Here is a 23,574-nt window from a genome sequence, read left to right as displayed (position 1 = left end):
ATAAACAATAAATGGTGAGAGCTTTTGGCTAAGAAGGAGGAATTTCCTTCCTGTGTTCAGAAGGGTGGGAGGAGATTGTTGTCCTGGATCTGTTAGAAAACAGGTACCCCGTGCAATGGAGCTGGTATCTGGCAGCATCACCTCCTGATTATCTCTCCCAATTTATTTTTTTCCTCACAGAGTAAAAAGAAATCCCAGGTGAAAAGAACAAATGAACAGCACACTTTTCTGTTGAATCAATTAAAATTATTTTCCCATCTGCATAATTATGCAACCAATTTGCTTACATAACGGATGGCTTCTATCAGGAGGCAAAAACATGCTGCACATTATGAAAATTATGCAAATCCCCCAAGGGTTGTGCGAGTGTTAACTTGATTTAAAGCTTCACTGAACTACACGTAGTTCCTAAACCTTGTCAGCCCTCTTTTTAGCTTTTTCTGCCCAGAAATGCAAGAGTGTATGCGAATAGTGACAGTCCGTAATAGTTAATCTCTTTTTGTTCTTATACTCATCAGCCGTAGATGTTTTTGCTCTGGGGTTGAATGTCTCCATAGCAGCATGAAGTACCTCGGAAGCGAAATAGGTGTATAAACGTGTTTGCTGTTGGGAGTTGCAGGAGAACAGCTTTTTGCTTTTCCTCTGGTGACTGCAGAGCTCGTGGCTGATTCTCTGCCCACTCGGTATTGTCTTTCTGTGGAATTAAGGAAATTGGAGGTGCACGTGAGTACTTTGGTAACTCCTACGTGTGCTTTGGGAAAGAGCACTTTTCTTGTTTCAGGGGTATTCCTCCAATGGGAAAGGGAAGAGCTGAGGATACCCTGCACATCAGAAGGGACAGCATCTTTGCGTTGTGTGTTACAGGGCGGAATGGATGGAGTGTTATCATGGAGGTTACAGGGTGGGATGCAGTTTGTGACCAAGGCACCGGTGCCAGGTGGAGTGTGGTAGCCATAACCCCTTGTGTGCACTTCACCTGGCCCCAACTTATTGTCAAAAAACGCTCAACGCCACCACCAAATTCCACACCATTCTAGTTTTGTGGAAGAAAAAAAAATGCATAATTGTGTTGTTTACAGTGCATTTTACTCAAAACCACCATCCAAAACGTGCCGCTACCCCCACACACCTCAACCCCCTTCCCGCTCCCCCCCATGGGGCGGGGCAGCCATCGCCTCCCCTCAGCGCATCCGCGCTGCGCATGCGCAGCCCCCGCCCGCAGCGGGAACCCCCCTGAGCGGCCGCCGGGCCCCGCCCCCTGGCGCCGTTTCCGGGGCCGGGGCTGCGCCGGGCGATGGGGGCCGGGCCCCGGCGGGCGGCTGGGCGGGCAGGGGCAGGAGCGGGGGGCGCCGTGCGGCCGGGCCGGGCAGGGCCGGGGCTGCTCGGGCTGCAGCAGCCGGGCCGCCTCGCCCCGTGCTCGTTGCCGGCTCTCCGAGGGCTGCCCGAGGAGCCAGGCGCAGGTAAGCCCCGACACAAGGCGGTGGAAGCAGCGGCGGCGACCCCCGAGTCCTGCTCGGGGGGCTGCGGGGTGCGCCCCGTGCTCCTGAGGTGTCCTTAGGGGGCGAATCCCCCCCCCCTCCTGGAGGCTGAGGCTTTAATTTGGGACGGCTTCCGAGCAGTTAGCGGAGCGTTTGGAGCAGGAACAATGATGCTTTTGTCTGGTTATGTAAAGCGTCGCCGCAGATTAGGGAGATTTTGTTGTGTTTTTTTTTTTTTTTTTTCCATCCCCTGTCCAAATAACCGGAGGTAAACTTGCAGGGGGAGAGCTGTCCCAGCACCGGGGAGCCTGCTGCTGCTGCTCCTGGGGAAAATCCTCACTTAATACTATTGCCACAGGTACCAAGAAGCAAAGGGACCATTGTCCTGCTCTCCTGGATGATAATCAGAAGGTAACTTAAAAGCTGGAGAAATTTTAGCTCAACATATCTCGCCTCTACCTGCACGTAATAACATACTCTTAATAAACTGTATTTATCTCAGCAAGATGCACTTCTCAAACTTCAGCTGTTTTGCTAAACAAAGTAACTTTGATGCTCCATTGGAAGCCAGGGTGGTGTCCCTCAGGTAATGCCTCACCCCGGGTGAAATAACACACTTGGGGTGCTTACTACTTTGTAAGCTGTAAAAGCCAAGTTTTTTCAATAAAGTATTCTTAAAAGTGCACCGAAAACCTACGAGGAAACATTGCCCATATGGATCTTCCCTCTTAATCCCCAATAATCAATCAGGTGCGTGGCTGCAGTCTGACATGCTAAGTGTTTTATCTCCTGTTTGAAAACACTCAGTTTACTGATGGATAATCCAGAAATATGGATCCTTCTCTCTGGTAGAAAATGCTGATTAACTTTTGTGAGTGCCAGCAAACTTTTCAGAAGGCTAACAGGCGTTATTGCATAACAGGCCTTCCCTTTGCTTCTATGTCTCGGTCCAATAAAATACTTGGCAAATAAGTTTTAAAATACCATCACTTGTTTGAAAGTTTTGGACTTAGTGGAGTGAAAAATAACCTGGAATTCCATTAATTGGACAGGCTAATGCTTGAAAAGGTTTATTTTTTTTCTTTTCCATACTTAAGACAAAAACTGAACATCAGGAGAAATGGGAAACACTTTCAGTACAATTTTTTTTTCCCCTAACTAGAACATCTTTATTCATCTTCTAATCAAAACACAGTAGAAACTCTTAATGTTTGTTAGACTCCTTGCAGTCTGTTTGCAGAGCAAACAGGAAACTGTTCTCTGTGAAACTTTTTTTTTGTGCGATTTCTCAGTTTTGTACTGCTATTCTCACTTTAAAGGTTATCACCCAAGATTTAGAGAAATGCTGGTCTATGCTCATGTTCACTACTAAACAGTTTTTTTCTTTTCTTTTTTTTAAGTGAATGGATGGCCAAAAGCTTTCTTGAGCATTGAGTCGTTGAAATGTTTTGCTGCTTGAGAGTCGTGAGAAGGTAAGGCATGTTGCTGACTTAATTAGCATGTGTTTAAAAGTTTGCTTATGACTTGCATGCATGTAAAATTGATGAGGTGTTTTTTGTTTAATCCTTACTTCTTTGGCTTTTTCATCTGTACAGCCTGAAGCTATCAACAGAGCATCCAGAGTTGAAAAATGCCCAAAAGCTATGTGCTTGTCCTCAAGCAAGATGCTAAAAAGGCTCTAAACAAAGCAAGGCCTAAATAGCTTAATTATGAGAAAGTGGTATTCTAAACCTGAATACAGTATCCAATATGTTATTGTATTACCGAGTTATTAAAGCTCAGTGTTTAAAAAAGAGTGAATGTATCTGTAGGAGCGAGCTTAATTTAACAAAGCTTTTCAGTGCAAAAAGTTAGGCTTCAGGGAGATGTGAAGAAAAAGTAGAAAGAAAGCTGAAGGGAATTAATCAATAAATTAAATCTACTCTAGCATACGATTGCATAATGTATTCTAAGAGAGATTGTGTTTCACGTCTTTCACGGAGCGGAGACGGCTGCCCTCGAAGTGGTTATGACCTTGATTTTAACATGAAGCCTTTCTCTGCTCTTCAAATCAGCATGAAGCTCTGGGAACAATCTGTTGCCCCTTCTGCAAGAAGCCATAAGCATCTTCCTTGCATTTTCTCTCCCTAAATTCATTTCGATTCATATATTTTGTCACTTCACTTGAAGGATGTCTCAGAGTTCTGTCTTTCATTTTCGGTGAATGAATTCTTCCTCCTGTCACGCAGACTAATTTTGGCCTTTGAGCGTTTCTCTTTTAAGCAAGTTCAAAATAGACTTTTGGCTGGCATCCTGAGCCTTCCTACTAGCATGACAGAGTTGTTTAGATACAAAACAAGTGCACTGAAGTTGTCCATACTTGGACATTTTTCTTGTAGAATAGCAGATGGAAATGATTAATAATTTCCAGGTGCGTTGGAACTTTTCCCCAAAGTACTGGAAGCAGCGTGCAATGTAGCTGGAAGGTAAATGTGGGATACAGTGTACAAACAAGGTGAAGAGAGAACTGAACCCTTTACTTCTTCCTTCCCAGCAGCCAGGCCTAGTAGGATGTGGGTTTCTTATGTGGCTGTTAATGAAAATCTGCCATCAGATGGGTAACTGGTTGGATTTGCTTTTTTATTGTTCTTGCTGGAAATAATTTTTTTCACCGTTGTGTCCACTTGCTACAAAAGACAAATATGAAAGATTTTTTTTTTCTCAGCAAAACAGTTGCATTTGTCTTTTCGTGTTAAAAATAATAAAGCCTATGACCAAGTGGATTTCCCATCTGGTGTGCTTTGTTTCCTTTTTGCCAGGACAGGCAGAGGTTTTTTTTCCTGTGTCACCGAGCACCTCTGGCACGTTCTTTTTGAGAGCTTTTGCTCTCCATAAAAGCATGATATTGCCAGAGTACTTCACCATCTCCTGCTGTTTCGAGTAGGATCGTGTGCTATAGTGATGACTAATCTTAGAGCCTTCCTCAGACGTGTCCAGCAAGGAGGTAGAAATGTTTGCCAGTAATAAATGACAGACTTCTGTCTTCTGTTTAAATCACACTCACAAAAATTATCTTTAGTCATTAGCAGTTGGAAATTTCATCACTCTTCTTATGTTACAGGTTTTCCTTTCCATTTCGCTACACAAACTTTTCCTGTTTTCAGCAAGCTGACTTTTAAGACCTGCTAATTCAATATTTGCCTTCCTCTTAGAGGCAGAAACCATTAGCTTTAACTGCTTTTATGTTTCTAATTGAAGAGCTCAAAAGGTTGACAGAAGAAAGGTAAAGTAAGGGTCACAGCATCAGCTTAGCAACTCGGCTGTTTCATTTGCCAGTATGAGAAATACTGTCTGAGCACAGACTTAGGGCTTTTTGGGGGTGGGTTTTAATTAATGAGAGCAGTCAGAAACAGTCTCACGTGTTTCTGAGTCCAAGGTTGGCTTTTTGGTATAGGATGCTGAGCAAATAGCTCTATGTACAAACAGTCTTGCTTAATATTACTAACATAGTTTTGGTGGTTGTTTTTTTTTTTTTATATGAATTGGAAGCAGCTTTGTTTCTTACCTTCCGTATATTTCTTACTGGGGCTTGCAGTTTGAATGAATGTTACTGTGAGGAGTGAAACAGTATTGTATTGCTTAACAGAGCATAATCCCTACCCTTCTGAGTTGCAAAACAAAATTAACGTTAATCACAGAGGAAATGATTAGCCAGTTGAATTTGTTACCCTGTGAAATCAGGTGAAGGAGAAATATATCATTCAATATTCACGCTTTGCCTCTTCTTGCCATTTTTAAATACACTGTAGTGTATGCTGACTTGAATATCAGCTTTAAGCTATGGCAGGAAATGGTGGTCTTTAATTCAGAGCTTGCTTTTTCTTCCATTTCAGTCTTCTGTTGCACAAATGTGCAGTTTGCAGAACTGTTGTTTAATTTATGCGTAATTGGAGGTAGTCAATCTTTTGCACTTTCTCTACTTCCTAGAACTTTAATTTGACTTTTCTTTGTGGTCTTACTTGAAACAATCTTCTTTTCTACCACTGAAATTTGGTTTTGTTGTCTTTCAGTGAAGATCAAAGGACAAAAAAGTGCTGTCATCTTACTAGACATCTCCTATAAAGGAGTAAATGTTTGGGAAATTAGATTGAATCTGCTTCAAAACTGACATGACTATGTGACCCTCAAACAAATGCAGAACTTCTTGGTTGAATTGTGGTTATTATATCTGGGAAAAATTTAATACTCCTTGGCACTGCTTGAAGAAAAAATGGGGGGCTGGGTTTTTAACTTGGAGGTTCAAAAGTATGCAAGGGTTGGTTTTTAGGAACAGCTTCAGGAACAGCTGCAAAAAATACCACTAAAGCCAGTCTTTATCATTCTAACTACTTGACTGGGAAATTATCATTTGAGCCTACTTTAGAGGAAAATGTTATTGTACTTAAATGTCTTTAATCAGCCATTAGCATCCACCGTGTCTGGAACCTGTTAGGTTTGCTCTGTATAAATGCAGTTTTGTGAGTCCCAAGGGGAAAAAAAAAAACAGCACTCAGACTTCTAATAACACTTTTAAATGATTACACTTGCAATTGAGAATGTTTACTCCATTCTGTCACATTCTAATGTAATTTATACCAGTTTGTCACTTGATTGGTTGCATCATACATAAACATTTTATTATTTTGTTAGGTTATGTCTGGAGAAGATATTGCTACAATGCATTATTCAGTCAAGAACGTTGTCAGGAGCTGATGCCATCAATGCTCTCAGACCTTTCTATTTTGCTGTGCATCCGGATTTCTTTGGCCAGCATCCCAAAGAAAGGGTAAAAATCTTACAGTTGGATTTCTTTGTAAATGTGGCGTGCATCAAGGATGGAAGTGTGCTGTTTTCCTTGCTTTTGGGGTGGGGTAGCATTACAGCTGAATATAGTTACAAAAGAACAAAAAAATGCACTGCTTAATTTATTTTTAGCAAAGATAGATCCTTAAACATTTTTTTTATTAGTCATATTTTCTGTTTAATTCTTGTAATGAACACATGGAGTCTTTTCAATTTAACTTATAATATTGCTTGAAATGCTGTGCATCATATTTGAAATCAATGGATTATTTTCTTAAGTCCTTTTTTGAAAGCCCTAAAAACGGGCTTGGGGAATCTGTCACAGGAATGTACAAGTATGTGCATCATACGGTGCATTCATGCAAGGTAATTATTCATTTAAGCTGAGAATATGAACTGTGTCGTTCAGACAAAATTAGCAAAATGCTAATTTTGCGTTTGAGATTAAAAAGGTTTAGATGAGAACTGGCCCATTTGTGTGTGTGTTTTTTTTTTTTTTTTTTTTAACAGGAAGTAAATGAAAACTCTCTGAAGAGGTTAAATGGCTACTTGGAGAATCTGCAGAAACCAGGATTTCGCTCTTTTAAACCAACTCAGCTTACTTTTTATGTAAGAGAAAGAGAACCAAACTCTTCTAATGTTCAAGAATCCTTCAGTACTTCAGGTGCTTTTATATCATGCAGAATGTATCTTACTGTATTAAAAATCTTGAAAGAATTTTGTGCAGTCTTTGATGCCTTGTGCAGTCATGATGACTTTTCAACTGAATAAAATGCTGTCAAACCATGAAAACGTGTATTAGATCAGACCAGCTAAGACCATCTTAATTAAACATCTTGAACTTTTAAAAGTACTGAAAGAATGAGAATTTGAGGTTGAGGTTAAATTGCAGTATGATGAAGTAAAAAAAAAAAAAAAAAAAAAAAAAAAAAAAAAACACAGTTTGATGTAAGTGATAATTGTTGTGCTTTAAATATGTTATTTATGTTTAACTTGAACAACAAGAGGGTCCTTGTTTTGCAGACAATATGTAGTACTCAATATCAGGGTGCCTGTAGGATCAGCAGGAATTTCTTCTGAAAGCAGATGCCGTATGTAGTATCTGAAGCTTTAATTTACCACATGTTCTCTTAGCTTTGTGACTACAGTCAATATTGCCAAGCTCAGAATAGAGGTTTTGGTTAATTTTGGTTTACGTATTTGTCTCTCATGAACCAGAATGCCTTATCTAACAGATGAGTTTTATGTTCTGTATTCTGCTAGTCAAAAACTTGAGCAAATTGTGAGGGACCTTACTGCCAGAAAACAAAATTATAACTGTGTTTCAAGAAAATAGTAGCAGTATGTCCAGTCTATTTATGCCAGTTGAACTGTCAGCAGCATTCTGCTTCTGACTCCAGAACTGGCTTGCTTTCTTATTGGGCAGTTAGTCCAATCATTTAACTACTGGACCTTAATTTTAGCCAGTGTGTAAGTGCAAATTCCATGCAAATTGATGATCAGTAATAATATGAATTCTTTGTTGCACTGCCACTGCTAAAGCAAAATAATATTTTCTTGGATTTTGCTGCATCTGCGGCTAGATTTCTGATTTGACCAATGATTCAGATACTTAAAAATGTTTATAGTTCTGGAGATAGATGACTGTAAAGGTTAAACTGCTTTGAATTTTGCAGTGAATATTGAAAAAACAAGGCCATAATAATTTCTGCGTATTCGCACCCTTGTTTTTAATTTTTTAAGATGAGAGAAATGTGAATGCGGTTAAAGTAATTCAGTTAAATAATGCTAATTTTTATGACTTGTATTTTTTAGGGTTTCGAGCCGTCAGTTTTACACTACATACTAGAGATCTCCTGAGCACAGTATTAGATATTCTCAACTCCTGCAGTTTGTCTACGGAGCATGTTCAGAGTTTGAATGTGAACTCTCAGCCCCACAAGGAAGCAAAAAGCACACTGAACAGACCGATCAAATGGGATAAAACTTACTATTCGTTTACTGGATTCAAGGATCCTGAGGAAGACCTAGAACAAGCCCAAAGAGTGGAAACTACTTTAACGTATGTAAGGCTTGTATTTGATTTTATTTTTGTAACCTAATAATACGTGAAAGGAGGTAATACATGAAAATTAAGGTTAGAGTGTTTCAAGTTGCCAGATGGCATAGCATTGTGCTTCTAAGGGTCTACCATCAGTTACAAATACTAAACTTGTGTTATATGCAGCATGTTATAATTTAGAAGCTGGTTGTTTATAAACTGTATGTGCTCCTTTTGGGGGCAGGGTTAAAATCAGCGTATCAAAAACTTTTTTTTATAATGTTGAGACTTCTGTCATTGGAAAATAAAAAATACTTGTTATCCTACCTAGCATTCCACAACGAAAATCACTATACTACGTACTACTGTAAAACATTTATTAACTGGGATTTAGCAAGTGTATAACATTTTTACTTGTTTTTACACATTGACAAGAAATGACACATTGCAGTTATCTATTAACAGTCTGGTTTTAATACCTAGCCGTTTGGTGCTGGGCTCCTTTTTTTTGTTTGCTTTATTCCCTTAGAATACTTTATAAGAATTGAAGTATTCGTTTGTAAAAAATGAGTGTGTGGGAATAAGCTCATGCTATCAGCCAAGGCTAAATCTCTTAAAGAGTAGCTTTCTCCTAAAAATAGAATGAACTGTTTATTCAAGGCTTTAGATGTGCACTGTAAGTCGTGTTTCCAGGGTTGTGATTACTGACAAAAGAACGGTAAAACTTTGACCTGTATAATCCGTGCTCATTCCAGCTCTGTAAGAGTTGTGTAACTTGGCCCTTTAGTACCACCTCCTTTATTTGACAGTCTCTTAGGATAATTTATTTATTAAAGACAGATGATTGGGTACTTCTTTCATTAAAGCACTGATGTCTGAAGCAGCTCGCCTAAATAAATAGCACTAATCTGCTGCTCTACACATTTCACACCTCTCAAAGTTTTATAGTTGCAATGTTGTCAAAGTCTTTCCGTTCAATCTGATTGCCTAGTCCCCCTGAAGATACAGAGCAGCGGGTTTACCTTTGTAAATATTTTAATGGCAAGCAGTTAGTGCTTTCAGTTTCTGACCTCTACTTTAGAAAGAAAAAATCTCTTTACCTTGTAACTTGAAATAAAACATTAATGTTAGCAGTAAGATGTACTATTTTTATGAGAGAGAAAATTCAATGTTCTACTTTTTTCCTTTTTTTTTTTTTTTTTTTTCTTCAGATCCTGGCTAGATGATAATGAAGCAAGTGCAGTTAAAAAACTAAAGAAGAGTTTGCCACTTAGAAAAGAACTTGAACGTTTAAAATTTGAACTTTCTCATCAACTCCAGCTCTCAGATATCAGGTAATAAATTACCTTATCTGGATTTGCATTAGGACAGCCAAAGTGAGGCATTGTGTGCCATGAGTTTTAAAGGCCTATTCTGGCAAAGCAGCTGTATTTCATGTATGATACTGTTATTGCATTGAACAAGATTTCTCTGGAAGAATTGTAGCAGGACAAAAGTTCCCTGTTACAATCTGCTCTGAAAGACCTAACATTTGAAACTAAATACATAGGTTTGCTATGTTTTGAGAAGTTAGGAGCCTTCCAGGAGTTACATTAACCTTCCATCATTTAGGAAAGAATTCAAGTTTCAGGAGGTCTGAAAAATAAATATATTAATAGGAAGCTACTATTTGTGATACTCCAGCCTAATGCTCTGGTGTTTCAAGGTTGAATGAGAATGTTAGCTTTGTTAATTGAATGTTAATTCAGTACTTTCTATCGAGAGGCAGGCGTTTAGACCTCAGCACTCATAATGGTTGCTTGGGAAGACAAATGCCATATGGCCGTGTCCCTCTGGTCATCTGGAGTCACCTGTCCTGGCTGTTTCCTCCCACCTTGCCCACCCCCAGTCTGCTCCCTGATGGGGGCAGAGTAGGAAAAAAAAAGAACCTCAGTGCTGTGCCAGTGCTGCACAGCAATAGCCAAAACATCAGCATGTTGTCCTTGGTCTTAGTCAAAAATCCAAAGCGCAGGGCTGCTATGAAGATAAGGAAATCCATCCCGGCCAGGCACAGCACAATCCTGGAATGCCAATTTCCCATTCTGAGATAGTTCAATATCAGCCAGCAATTTTTCCAAAGATGAAAAACATCATTTTTTGATATACTGGGAACTTTTTAATTTAAACATTTTTTGAAATTATTAATTACTAGCTTGTCTCTTCTGCATGATGGAAAGAGATGTCAAAACTATGTTTATTAAAGTCACTAATAAAACACCTGGCTACTGAGTGGTTTAACAAAGATGATATTATAGAAGCAAAACTTATTCCACTCCAAATGTGGTTTAAAAAAAAGAAAAGGGCAATTTACTGCTAGAATCATGATATTTTGAGCTAGGAACTTAAAGGACAACTTCCTTTATATACAATATTTGCTGCTCTAGACAAACATTACACAGTGTGCAAACAGAAGCTGCATGCCACATGAGTGGACCGAATCCTGGCTCGTATGTTACTATTTGCTAACTAACCCCTTCTTATTAGGCAAGAGGTTTAATTTTCAAATTCTGTTCCATCCACCAGCTTTTATATTTATTTTTCTTAGACGAGTTTACTCTTATCTGTTTTTATCCCATATTGTTCTTGGCACTTATTTCAAGGGAGATTGTGAAATTTTATTTAGACTTTTATCTCTTCAAATAGCATGACATGGACAGCTTTTTGATAGGTCTTTGCTTTTATCACTGTCGAAGAAGTGTTACTTTGAGTCATTTGAGTTGTAAGGTTCTTGTCTGTATCTCAGCCTGTGTGTTGTTGTTTTTTTTTTTTTTTTTTTTTTTTTTTTATAAAGCTGAAAATGAAATGCTCGCATTTGTATTTTTATCCAGGTGGCAAAGAAGCTGGGGTATTGCTCATCGCTGTAGCCAACTGCACAGCCTAGGTCGCTTAGTCCAACAGAGACCTGAAGTAGTAAAGAATGTTAAAGGTATATTTCCACTGCTTGTTCCATATATCCTAAAGAGTATTGATTCAAAGGTTAGCATGACTCTTCTCTGACAAGGGAGCTGTAGTATTTTTTCATGAGTGCTTTTGATAACTGCAAAAAAAACTTGTAGGCTTACTAAAAGGGTGATGAGAATTTACATTTTAAGCTACTGGTTGTTTTCAGTGACCCTTCCTTACAGTGCATTCTCTACACTCAGCTTTTTACTTCTTGATAAATGCAAGAGGAGTGAGGTGAAGGCACAAGACTAAGTACTACAAACAAATGCAAAAAATTCAGACTGTATTTGAAAGGATAGTGGGGAACGACAGGTTGTTACTCATGGTAGATTCAAGAAAAAAATACTAGTGGTTTTCTAAACGTTCAATATAAGGAGGACTTCACAGAATCCCTTCAAAATCGTATTATCGTGTGTGTTCAATAAAATACTCACAATTAAGTCCCTTCTCAGGAAAAAAATAAAATATTCTGTAAATCTGACATACTATTTTTTTTGATATAGCTGTTTGGTCTTGGCAGTAGCTGTTTGCTGTAATTGTAGCTCCACATTTTTTGCCTGTTTCCAGATACTCAGTTTTGAGTGGCTTTCATTTGAGGGTTCACTTAATCCTTTGTCAAAAGACAGAGTGAGTAAAACAATAGGTATAAACTGTGTCAGATTTCAAGTTAGTTTCTTTACCTAAGCATGGTAAGGATGTAAAGTGCTAGAGAGGTCTGTCCTGTGACCCTGTTGTAGTCTCCATTTTCAAATGTTTTTAATCATATACTGGACAAATAATTGTGAGTACCTAAAAGTACAGTTGGTCTTGCCTTGGGGTAAGAGGATGGACTAGATGTCTTGAAGTCAGTGTTGCTTGCTCTTAAGTATTTTGGAAACACGATTGCTGAGAGCAGGTTGAAGTGTCTGTATGCTGAGGTAGAGAGATGGGTTCAGGAGAAGCTTTTTTTCTTCCCCTAGGTATGTTTTCAACATAATTAGCTGCCTTTTCCATCTAGACTCTTGAAGAGTAATAACTGGTCTCATAATTGGAAGCCATTATGTTCTATGCTTTTGTCCATTTTTTCCTGTCTTAGAGATTCCTAATTATTTCAATCTCATCCTTGTAGTTCTTGCAGAGCTTAACATCAAAAATGGAATGATGCTCCCTTTTTACAGTTGTCCAGTATGCTTCGTTACAAAGACAACGCCTGCCCTTTTGATCTCAAAAATGAGTTATTGTGGAGTTACTAGTAGCATTACTTTAACTTACAGCTGGTTCAGCACGCAGCATTATATTTAGTGATTTTAGACAGTTCCAGCCATGTAATGTTAATGCTGCATAACATAGAAATTGCCATCTATTGTTTTACGGCAGCGAAATTAAGTGGCTTTATTTGGTTTTGGTTTTTACACTCTTTAGGTTTGGTGTCTGGTACTTTCCAGATCTTCTATTTAAGCCTTGTCTTGCAGACTAATACATCACACTGAAGACATCTGTTGGAAGTTTATTTTGATAAGTAGTTGCCTCTGCTATTTCCCTCAAGAATACTTGAGAATCTTTGTGCTACACTTAAAAATAGCATTAGACTTTTATGTTGCTTTTATTCTTTCTTAAAAGCAAGCCAATAAAAAACTTAATACGAAGGCATTCCTGATGGCTTGAATGCTGCAGATAGCTTTGTGGAAATAGCGTTGAATGATTGTGCTAATAGTTCTTTGACCAACCTTTTCCACATACTTTAAGTACACAGCATATATTTCTTTGGGTATGTATTATTTGTACAGATTCTTTGAAGATGCAGTCTGCTGCAATTTTCTTTTTTTAAGAACTGTCTTTGTAAGAAAAAGTCTGCTTAACTAAAAAATCTATCAAATCTGTCTGTTCAAACAGAGAAAATAAAAGCTAGTTGAGGTTGGCATGGAAAAATTCTGGAACCAGAGTTCTTAAGAATCACTTTTTCAGATTCTGAACAGAAGGAAAGCACCGGTTTATTTTTGTGCAGTGAAAATGTGTTGCTTATGACATACATGGCTAGACCTTAAATAATTGTGGGAATCATTACAATAACCAAACTTAGTAAAGAGCTTTCTTCAATCTTCAGGGCGCACAGTGGTGTTCACAGACCGTTCAGGTATGAGTGCGGCAGGCCACATAATGCTGGGGACCATGGATGTTCACCATCACTGGACCAAAGTAAGATTTCAAAGCAAGTGATGCTGTTTGCTATGACATCCTTTCTTAAACTGTAACCAAAATATTAATTGTTGCAGATCACTGATGAGTAATTTAAAGGAAATAATGCAGCTGCTATGTTTAGCATAACTGTGTATATTGCATCCCAAATTTAATCCTGTGATGTATTTTTACTAACAATCTCTGTCAGATCTTTACTGCTGCTCCTGCTAACGAACAAAGTTGTATTCCTGATTAGATGTAAATCAAACTAATTTGTTATGCAAAGCAAGCGTGGTGATGGTATTTGCTTTGGAAGTTAAAGAGGTCTGTATTCAAACCTGAAAACAAGGGCTTTTTATTTAAAAGTGCACCAAAGATTAAATACACAGGAAAAGTTGATGAAGATCTTCATGAGTCTGGTTAGCTACTTGTTTTTCAGAGAGTAGAAACTTCTGTCACATTCTAACCCATTTTAGGAAGCGTTCCTATGTTCTAGTGCTTTATTTAGGAATTACAAAAACCAAAAAGAAAAGGAAGTAATAAAATAATGTCCACGTCGGTCTGTAAAATGGTTCATCATAATGATACCTAGAGGATTTTTGCAGTTTTTCCATACAAGAAATGCGAATGCTGAACCAATGGAAGTTATGCCAAAAGCTGCTTGGATTCCGCTGCTCCGTCATTTCTAGAGAGATTGGAACAATTTCAGAACAGTGGCAGTATTTTTTATATGAAAAGCTGCATTCTAGTAATAATTGGGTAGGTGGTAGGAAGTGACTACTATGGACTTTTCCTTTTTCACTTTCTTCCCTGTTCCAGCCTTCTCCCTGTCACCTACCTTCTGTGTATTGACTCACAAGTCTGAACGTTTCTTAATCTTTTCTGGTGTAGATTTGTAAATCAGGAGCCTCATTCTTCCCTCCCCTCCCTTCAGACTCCAGACAAAATATGTTACGAACCAAATTCTTAGAAAGAGCTTGTTCCAGCAACAGAGACTGCCTTTTTTTTTTTTTTTTTAGAGTTGATATAAATTATTCTGTCAAAACCACTCTCGTTAACAGTATGTAGAATACCTCTATCACCGTAACTGTGCTGATAAACATTTTACGTAGGCCTTAAATTATAATTGTTTAGGGATCTGGGAGTATTAATTTCCATAGATAGAGAGATAAAGGACATCCATCTATCTTGTTATGGCCTTTTGGTGCCTTTATAGTGTAAATACTGAAAATACTTACAAACATTTTCTGTTATATCTTGCACCAAAATGTGTATATATATAATATTTCTCATTTTTTTATATGGTTTGATTGATTTTTTTCCCTTGGATCACGTGTTTGCACTGCTCAGTGGCTCCTTTTTTATTTTTTTTTTAATTTCTTACAATTACAATGTTCTGTGTAACATAGGAAATGTTTGTTTGTGTGTGTGCCTGCACAGATTTTTGAAAGACTGCCAAATTATTACAAACTTCAGAAAAGGCTGCTGTTTTTGGAAGATCGGATAAGCCAACTTCTGGGAGGCATACAAGTTATGTACATAGAAGAGCTGCAACCGCTGTTGACTCTAGAAGAGTACTACGAGACGCTGGACTCTTTCTGTAATAAATTACTTGACAGTAGGCTACGTTTTCATCCTCACAGTCTGCGAGGCTTGCAAATGATTCTAGAAAGGTAGGTATTTATAGGGAAGATTTCTTCCTTCTAGAGCTTTTACTGCTGTGGTGGGTTTTTTTGTTTATTTTTTTGTTACACTGATTATTGCTTTCACTAAGAAGAAAACTAAATTTCAGATTTTCATGTCAGTCTTTTAGTTCTCAAGGTTTTGTACGCCTTTTTGTGGGTTCAGAAGGAGTTGGACTGAAAGACCTTCTGCATGTTTTAATCAACTTCAGAGTCAAAATTAGAGTTTTTATCTTACAGTGTTGTGCTGGTTTAAATCACAGAATGGTTGAGGTTGGAAGTGATCACTGGAGATCTAGTCTGACCCCCCTGCTCAAGCAGGTTCATATAGAGCACACAGCACCAGATTCACATCCAGATGGGCCGTAGCCTTCCTCATTGCATCCCTGCATACCCTGATGGCATTCCTATATTCCTCCCATGTGGCCTGTCCCTTCTTCCACATGCTCTTTACTTCCTTTTTCTGTTTTGAGTTTTTCCAGGAGCTCATTGCTCATCTGTGCCCAGGTCTTCTGCCCCCTTTGCTTGGCTTCTGACTTGTAGGGTACACCAGTCTTGAGCTTGAAGGAAGTTACACTTGAATATTAACCAGTTCTCAGACCCATGTTCCTTCTAGGGCCCTATCCAGTGGGATCCCTCCAAGTAGTAGGATCCTGAAGATGCCAGTTTGCTCTCCTGAAGTCCAGGGCTCCAATCCTACTTCTTTTCCTGCTTCCTCCACATAGGATCCTGAACTCCCCCATCTCATGGCCACTGCAGCAAGGCTGCCACCAACCTCTACGTCTCCGACTTTTCTTGTTAGCACAAGGTCCAGCAGCACACGTCTCCTCGTTGGCCCATCCACCACCTGTAAATCAGTTGTCATCAGTGCTCTGGGGGAACCTCCTGGACTGTTTGTGCCTAGCTGTGTTGTCTTTCCAGCAGACAACAGGGTGGTTGAAGTCTCCCAGGAGAACCAGGGCCTGTGATTGTGAGGCTACCTCCAGCTGTCTGTAGAAGTCTTGGTGACTTCCTGATCAGGTGGCCTGTAGTAAACACCCACAGTGGTGTCACCCATGTTACCCTGCCCTTTTATCCTTACCTTCAAGCTCTCAACTCGCTCATAATCCACCCTGAGGTAGAGCTCCATACATTCCAGTTGTTCTCTCACATAAAGAGTAACTCCACCAGTAAAAGGGTTTGCACCATTAGAACAACGCAGTTAAGTATAAAGGTGTTGGTGTATTTTTTTTGATGCTTTTTGACTGAGTTGCTTATAAAAAGTAATGAAAAGATTTATGTATGATGCTTCTATGTTCTCATAAGCCAAAACTGATTAATTTTTACCAGCTATTCTGAATATGATTTAGTGATATTCTTACTCATAGTTAGAATTCATTCTGAAAGTAATTCATGTCAATGTTTATATGAAAAAAATACCTTGGTTTTTATTTCCATCATGTTTCATTACAGTGATAGATATACACCAAGCTTACATGAATTTGGACATTTTACTATCCCAACAGTCTGTGATCCAGCAACCCTTCAATGGTTTATTGTTGCCAAAGCACAGGAAGCAAGAGAGAACCTGAAAAGAAAGGAAGAGTAAGTTTTTATATGACTCAGTATGCTTAGCTTTCGAAAATGTTTGTATACTTGTAGCTGTTATAGAACTTTGAAGAAAGTATTTGTGCTCTTCTGGTGGAAATAACTTCTGTTTCTAAAGTAAAACTGTACTTACCAGCTTTACTAAGCTAAAAATTCAAATGTTCTGTGAACAAGCAGTTGTCAGAAAATACCCATCCTTCAGCTGATAGAAGTAGTTGTACTTTATTCAGAAATTGTACTTTATTCAGAAATTGTACTTTATTCAGAAATTGTACTTTATTCAGAAATTTTATTCAGAAATTCAGATCCTTGCCTACAAGACATTTTTTTTAATGACATCCCAAAAGATGAGTTTTTCTTTTTTTGTTAACAAAAGAAAACTCTTGCTCTTCTATGGAGTAAGAAAAGCAACATACTTCTACTTAACGCTACTTAAATTGCAACAAGAAAATGACAAAATAAAACTAAAAACCGCTGAGACTGACTAGAGAGTTGTTATATCTAGTTGTTTGTCAGTTAGATGAGGAAAAGATTAGGTAGCACATAGTAAGGGGAAGAGAAAAACTAGGGATATAATGATGGAAAAAAATACATCCTTGGTACTTTTTCACGGGTGCTTGTGAGATGAGAGTGACTACAGTGAGTCTCAGTACCAGCACTTAACATTAAGTCCATAGTATGTAATATCCAGCACACTTGTGAATTTTGTTGTTGACCTTGTATGTTCTATGCCTCTTTGAGGATTAAGACGAGTGTGAAGTAGAGATACCGATTTTATTTTGAATAAAACACTGTGATGGATAACTGGGTGTTACTATCCTTTTACAGGTCATTACTGCAAGTTTATCTTTCTGCTTTCAAAAGCTTTTAATGAATTGCTGAAACCTCACACTTTGTCATGAGCGTATCTATGATCTCTAAGATCCAGCTAGTTTTATGAAGGTTATTTTAGGAATAAGCCTTACTGAAAGCTTTTATGGTTTTAGCTCTGTTAAGATCTCATTCCTTGGGAGGACTCATTTGGGAGGACCTTGGTACAGCATGGAGGTTCTTTGGAGTTTTTCCATAATCCAAGCACAGCTATGAAGGGTTGGTTATTTTTGCCAGAGATAACTGTTGAATAGCTCTCTATCCAGCTTTCTGTATGTGACAGCTGGAAAAGTGTTGTCTATAGAGGTTGGGAGGGATGTTGTAGCAAATATATGCATTTGCATCTGGTAACTCACTCCCCCCCAAAACCCTCACGTTACCCCACATCATAAAGACACTCATCCAGGAATAATGACATCTTTAGGTTAACAGTGAAAGAACTGTGGGGCTCCCCTCAGAGTATAAGCAGCTGTGTTGTAACAATGTAAGAGGCAAGCTAAATATCTCAGCTCTTCTGTGTGTTGCATGATTGCTGGTTTGTATGAAACAGTTGAGAACAGCTATACTCGGTCATATCAAAGGTCTGTTGAAACCCCATCATCTGTTAGCTTATGGAAAGGCTATGTGAATGGGGCAAAATTATGGTGTTCTTTTTACTCTGTACTCCTCTCCAGTTTCTGACAGTCTGTACTTGACTAAGTACTTGAAGCTGGAAGTGTTATCTCATGTTAAAAGCATTCACTAGATCTTTATTCCCTTCTTAATTGTCTAATTATTTTTTGAGCCAGCTTACACTTCGTGGCTTCAAAATATCCTGTGGCAGCAAATTGCGGAGTTGAATTAGGTTAACCACGTGTGTATTGAAGGAGATTGAAGGAGGGAAGAGGTATTCTTTATTTTATAGACCATGGCCTGATGATTTCATTTGGTGTTCTTGTTCTTATGCTGTAGGTAATACAAAACAGTCACTCTGTATTTACCACCTCTTCTTTTTGTGTGTGGATATGTCATATTTCTCTGTTAGTGTCTCTTTATTGAAGCTGAAAACCCCTTTTTCCTTTTAATGGTTCCTTGAAAAGAACCCTTTCTGTACTTCTGATTTTCTTTAGCATCTTGTGGCTGTAACGGGGATTTGAGATAAAGGAAAATATTTTGAGATGTACTAGATACACTTTGAACATGCAGGTGAATGTTTTATGTGTGGTAAATAGCATAGCGTAGCTGGAATTCTGTATGACCTGATGTGCTGGAGAGTTTGGACATTGCTGTTCCACAAAATTGTGTTATTTGTGTGGATAATGTCAGTCTTCTAGTATGAATCCACTTCCTCACTTTCAGAAAGTAGCTGTTTTGTATTGTGGTAGAGGTATAAGCCTGCTGAATCCGATCTGAATCTGCATCATGCAATCCACAGTTTCAGTGATCTTAATTAATTCTGCAAATTAACTTTACTTCTGAGGAGCTTGAATTTGTGTGATCTGTCTTACTACTCTTTGTTTGGAGTAAATGGAAATCATCATCTGCAAGCTATGAATTTGTTATTCTGTATACTTCCTACAATTAGTAAGTTACTACCACACTTAATACACATCAAGTGACTGTATCTGTCATCCCTTAGATTTGATGGCATGCGGAGTACTGTTAAGAAGACAGAGTAGTTACACAGTTTTACTCTTAAACTTCATACTTCCAAGGTTATTTGAGTACTTCCATGCCTTATATTAGAAATAGACCTCACAGGATTTTTCTTTTGGTATTTTTCCGATTACCTTGTTAGCAAAAAAAAAATAAAAATTTAATGATGCAGGCTTTCAAGTGTGTAGGCATGGTGTTGCCCATGGTCATGGAAGAATACGCAGTTTAGCTTCTGAGGCAGATGTGGGTATTGTCCTGCACCAAAATTACAGCTGTACCATACCTGTACATGAAGAAGCGTTACCTTTGTTTACATGTGTGTAATCTGTAAATGTACTTATTTAAAGGTTGGTTCAAGTTAATGGTTTTTGAAAGCTCTAATTTTGTCCTCATATGTTGTCTTTGTTTGCTAGGATGATGATTACGGAAAAAGAGCTCATTGGTACTTCCACTGAGAAGTTTTCTTTGGACCGGCTGTATAAGGAACCCAGCGTTTCCAGTGCACAGATGATAGATTGCTGTAAGCGGCTGCTGGAAGAATCGTTACCCTACCTACAAGGCATGCACCTTTGCATTTCACACTTCTACTCCGTGCTGCAGGATGGAGACCTGTGTATACCTTGGAACTGGAAAAGCTGAGGACCTATCTGATAATCAGATGAATTGTTTATTTTCTGTAAGAGGCTATAAATATGAGTGTTTTTAAGAGTAAATTATTTAAATCTGTATTTTGATATCTGTACTCAACCCTCAAATTTTCTTCTAACTGCTGCTCAGAAAGGATTGGGGTCCTAGGCAATTTGCACAATGCATAGTATTGCAAGTTCTAGGTGAAGCATCTGTACGTTCTCTGTACTGCTGTAGGAGTCCCAGTGTATGAAAGCAGTTGCCACACTGCATTTTTGTAGTTAACGGTGAAAAGATATTAAATTGCAAGTCTGCAAAAATGTGCATGTGTGTTTTTAATACACACGAATATTGCCAGACAGACTTCCATGAATATAGAGTATAGTACTCAAACCAGACACTACATATCACCTTAATGGATTTTTTCAATGCAGAAATTGAGTATGTAAGTTATCTGGTGGCAATATTGGCATTTCATATTGCTACCTCTTAATGAATTTAAAAAAAAAAAAATTACTTCTACTCTGCAGAAGAAAGCAGTACATTAACTTGGTCTCTATAGTACAGTTTCATATGCTGGTCCCATATTGTTGCCTTAGAATTTCAAAACATGCCAGTTGTACTGTCTGCACTTACTGTAGAGGAGATGTCATTCTATTTTTATTTTCCTGTATTTGTGAAGCAAATATGATTCAAATTTTGTGAAGACTTATCTTTATGTACACTACTACCAGATTGCAAATCCCATTCATGGCACTTAGTGCCTGAGTAGTTTAACGTGACATCTAAGGGAAGGAAGCATTGATTTGAGTGGGGTTGTCTGCAAGTGTTAAGTACTTCTCAGTGAGAGCAAGGAGCTTGCAGTAAGGCTCTGTAGAGCAAACGTGTCTATACTGGTACTTTATTGCTTAAACAAAATGAAAGTGTATGAATTTGTCAACGCTTTTTCATTGTAATACGTGCCAAGATGTGTTTTGTATCTGGGTTACTACTTTGCAAAATATGCTTTGAGGAAAATCCAACAGCTTAATATTTATGGACTTCACCGATAACAACTGGCAAAAAAAAAAAAAAGGATTTTTCTGATGTTTACCTGCCTTATATTTACATCTGTATCGAGGAGGGAAATTGTTGGGTTTCTCTAGTTTTTCAGTTGAAAGGTTCAATTTCAAATTATGATGTTTTTTTTGTCATCGTTGTTGTTAAGTTTGCAACACTGTGATCTCAAATGTGTCTCTTAAAATGGAGAGGCAGAACTGGAGTTTCTTGGGCCTTTAGTTCAGCCAAATGTTTAGCAATTCCTGCATAGGTCATAAAGTTCAGTTGATAGTTTCTTCTGACTAAACAATTAATTTTCTAATGCCTGTTACTTCCCCTCCCTCCACCTAGTATTGACAATAATGTTTGTGTCCCATTTGAACTAAGCCACTGAGCCAGTCCTGTCACCTGTAGCTCTTTGAAAGTGGGGCAGCTCCTGTAATAAAAGCTGCATAGCAATTTTCTTCTTCTTCCTTGAATTGAATGCCCCTTTAGAGGCATTCAGGCAAGAAGCAGCTCTCCAATTTCTCTGTAGAAGAGAGAAAATGTTTGATGAGGGAAGGTTAGTAGACTCGATCGAGGGTCTAGATGTGATTGTGACAGGAATCCCGCTAGGGATTGAGTGAGGCTGACATTAATGTCATAAAAAAACAGTGAAAAGACTTATGGACCTTCTCTGAGTCTTAAAGAAGGCAGCTAGAAGTGGCTGGGGAAGGAGAAGTAAGCTGTAAAGAGCCCTTATGAAATGATGTGGGATCTTTCAGCAAGTGTAAAGGGTCTGTCAGGACCCCGGCCTGATAGGAGTAGGCAAGGACGGGCGAGAGGGTATCGGATGATGGAGTTTAAATGTGGAAGTAATGAAAATAATTGCAATTAGACGCTTCCAGTCTGGAATACATCTCATGAGTCTCGCCATTCCGTTTAGCAGGGAAGTAGCGAAAATCCTCTGACAAAACATGTCAGCCCCCAAAAGGCCGGCAGCCTGCTCCTTGGGTGCTCACTGCCTGGCTGAGTTCTTGGGCTTGTGCAATAAGCCAGTCACGGTTCTGCTGCTGTCTTCCCAGAGAAAGGGGCTGCATGCTACAATCTCTAAAAACTGCTCAAAAATTGAGCAGCAGCAAAAATTAAGATTCTTTCTAGTTCAGTAATTCAACATTGTGAGGTCTGTATCTTAGCTGAATTATAGCACACTTTCTGTGGTTCAATTTTACTGCAGAACGGTTGAGTTTACAAACATGCTGTCCTCCCAACCTTCTTTTTCTTAAATATATGTAGGAAAGCAGCGGGGAAAAAACCTGAACTTAATGTGCATGTCATAGGTATTATTTTATTTTGACAGGTTTGATTTATTTTGAACACTGTCCTGAAAGTAACAGAACTGTCCGTTTAGGTAGCTGTGTGTATGGTTTAAATCTGTCAGAATTATATTTTATGTTACAGTATTTTAATGGGGGGGGGGGGGGGGAAGAGAGAAATGGGGCTAGAGTTCTGAAAGCCTTTCATCACAATGGCAGAGTGGAAATGGGAATTTGAAACTGTGACCTGCTTTTAAATGGGGCAGAACACCTCGCCTTCTGCTCAACAGACTGTATGCTGTCGGCTCGTCGTGCTGATAGTTTTAAATGAGTGTTAACATCTACCGTGGTGGTTTTTGGTACAGAATTCCTGCTTGCTCTGTGACCAACAAGTGAAAACACGCTCAGTATGAAGTTTCAAGAAGTGTTTGTTTTGAAAACAAATTCTAATGTTAAATTAGGTGGAGTTGGTGTCTTGCTGTTTCAGTCATTAATGTTTGGCTTAATTGGAGTTTTCCTCCTCCTGTTTAGAAATCTGCAATAAATGTTTGAAAGATAAGTAAAAATCTTTCCCAGTGATCAAAGACTTGAAACGTGTGCTGGTCATCCGTCGTGAGTTAATAAACCACGGTGCCCAGATCGTGTCATTCAGCCTCTCCGGAAGGTTTATTCTTTTAGTGCAGTTGCCAGAAGGAAATTCAAAGACTCAGTGCTAGAATAAAAGACACGGGGACTTAAGGAAAATAAATTAAAATCACCTTTAATGCGTTATTTTGATGCTGTTTAATACTTTGATCTGGAGATGCATGCAGTGGCAAACAACAATTTCCATTTTGTCAGGTGTATGCTTAACGTTTTATGGCATCAGTTCTGTATGGATTCCAGTGCTACAGTTTCCTACGTGTGTTTTAACAGCTTAACATGCAGTTTTGATTCTCTGAGCTATATATAAAAATTGTATGAAATAAGTGAAATAATACCCATCTGGTCACTGTTCTTCTGGATATTAATTGCTGTGATATGCTTTCAGGGACCGATTGGCTTGTGTTCACATTCTGCAAGACACTCAAAATGTTGTTTATGAATCTGGAAAAAGACTTTAAACTGGTAAATATCGCAGAAGGTTAGAGCTGATGTATTTAAGCGTGTTTCAAAATGCATCAGAGCTTTTCTTGGAGAATTTGAATGGTTCTGATCGAGATTGTGTACGTTATAGCTAAAAAGCTTTTTTATTGGGAAAATGGTGAAATTTTAAAGCTCATTCATTTAAAATTGTCATTCTGAGAATACAGCATGCATCTGAACAGGGTTATTTTTGTGATTCCTTGGGCTTACACACATGCTGTATGTCTGTAGTACAT

General features: G+C 38.5%; 1 protein-coding gene across 1 annotated transcript; it reads left to right on the top strand.

The window, feature by feature from the left end:
* The first annotated feature begins 1,333 nt into the window (after positions 1–1,333).
* TCAIM (T cell activation inhibitor, mitochondrial) lies at positions 1,334–22,296 on the top strand. Its single transcript, XM_084306910.1, has 11 exons — positions 1,334–1,460; positions 2,879–2,950; positions 6,147–6,282; positions 6,810–6,963; positions 8,115–8,361; positions 9,552–9,674; positions 11,208–11,305; positions 13,406–13,497; positions 14,920–15,152; positions 16,614–16,745; positions 19,667–22,296. The coding sequence occupies exons 2-11, from the start codon at positions 2,922–2,924 to the stop codon at positions 19,890–19,892; spliced, it is 1,470 nt and encodes a 489-aa protein (XP_084163036.1). The 5' UTR covers positions 1,334–1,460; positions 2,879–2,921; the 3' UTR covers positions 19,893–22,296.
* The last annotated feature ends 1,278 nt before the right edge of the window (positions 22,297–23,574 follow it).

Source organism: Netta rufina (genome assembly GCF_964035555.1).
Source record: "Netta rufina genome assembly, chromosome: 2".
NCBI lineage: Eukaryota > Metazoa > Chordata > Aves > Anseriformes > Anatidae > Netta > Netta rufina.
The sequence above is the reverse complement of the archived record's forward strand: the minus strand, read 5'-3'. Positions and strand labels throughout refer to the sequence as shown.